The sequence below is a fragment of the Galeopterus variegatus genome, unplaced genomic scaffold (assembly GCF_000696425.1).
Source record: "Galeopterus variegatus unplaced genomic scaffold, G_variegatus-3.0.2 Scaffold27138, whole genome shotgun sequence".
NCBI classification, from domain to species: Eukaryota; Metazoa; Chordata; class Mammalia; order Dermoptera; family Cynocephalidae; genus Galeopterus; species Galeopterus variegatus.
The window spans coordinates 1,669-3,155 of NW_007753249.1; the positions used below are offsets into that span (position 1 = coordinate 1,669).

The following is a 1,487-nucleotide window of genomic DNA, read 5'->3' on the forward strand; positions in this document are numbered from 1 at the left end:
TATCAGCATATAGTTGAAAGAACACACCTGTGTTTTCTGTAATCTTTATGAAATGACTTTTTAGTTTCTATTTAGTTTGGACAATATCATTTCTAAGTCCTCTCCAGCTGTGAGATCTGTGGTTATTTAATTATTCCCATATGAGATTAAAAAAAAAAAAAATTCAAGTTTTTCTTGAATAAAAGGACAGTTATCTTCCAGGGATTTATCTCTAATTGTATACGTGGTTAGGTGAAAATGATGCTATAAATATAGGTGTATTTGGTTAGTACAGTATTATATTTAAGTATTGATATCTCTTAACTGATACATGTCTTTATATCAGGATTCATTTCAGTGGATGAGGCTTTTTTTCCTTGTCCTTAAATCTAAAAATCTCAATATTAATTGGTTTACAGAATAATAAAGAATCTGTAAATCTTTTGAGTTGATTTTCAAAACACCATTGAGAGGCTGGAATAACATAAACTTTCATAGAAAAGCTACTGTTAATTGACATTAGAGTGGGACAGGATTTGGTGGGTTTTCTCCCCAGTATATCCAGTGGATATGTGGGGATTTTCCCATTTAGTTAAAATAAGATCTGTAATTTTATTTAAGCTAATTTATATGAAAATATTTAAAGTTGTTTATGAACTATTAGAAAAAAGATAGTTACGTTAATATTTTAAACTAAGTGTTTATAAGCCCTTCTATAATTATCTCTCACATTTAGGAGCTTGCATTCGTCTTCGGGACCCTGAACTTGCTTTGGCTATTGAATCTTGCTTAAAAGGACTTCTACAAGCCTATTGTTGCCATGATCATAAGGATGAAAGAGTACTTCAGTCACTAATGAAAGGGTTTTATTCACCAGGGACCTCTAGGCCACAGATAATAGTTTCTGAATTTCAGGAAGAGATGCATGATGTAAAAAACAGGTAAGGCATCAGTAATTAAATTACTGTTTCTGGTTTTGCTTAATCATATGTAAGATTGGAAAGTTAAAACACTTTTAATGTTAGCCATATATATCTTTACTACTGATGTTTAAATTTGAAGTCACTTTAATTTCAGTCTATGCATTGTTTGTAGGTATTGGAGAAACACAGATAAACAGAGATATCTCCTGTACTTGAGGTTCTTACAAGAGGTCTGTTGTGAGACAGTATAGGAAAACAGATGTAGTGTGAAACAGAAATTATACCTGTGAGGGAAATGATGCAGACCTCACTGAATTAAGAGGGAGGTCCTGAGGAAGAACACTGGCACTCATTACCCCAGTTAAACTCATGAGGTGTTTCACAGAATCCGTAAAGAGCTATGATGGTTTGCTTTGATGGCCCTTACAAACCCTCTCAAGGGCATAGTACCCAAACTGGCCTCTTTGCTAACTGCTGGTTAATCACTTTAAAAATAGGTGTATATATCTATTCCTAGATTGCATTTTAAAGTTTCTTTTATCTGTCATCTCTGTTTTTTCTTATAAATCCTATTTCTTTTTTTTT

The 1,487-nt window shown here is 32.5% G+C and overlaps 1 protein-coding gene across 1 annotated transcript in view; it reads left to right on the forward strand.

The window, feature by feature from the left end:
• The window catches only part of LOC103583724 (structural maintenance of chromosomes protein 6-like), a gene marked incomplete at both ends in the record, with an annotated part of 7,823 nt that overhangs the window by 1,301 nt on the left and 5,035 nt on the right, over nt 1–1,487 (forward strand). Inside the window, one exon of the mRNA XM_008564966.1 lies at nt 716–920. Within this exon, the coding sequence (XP_008563188.1) occupies nt 716–920 (205 nt within the window). The remainder of the gene's footprint in view (nt 1–715; nt 921–1,487) is intronic.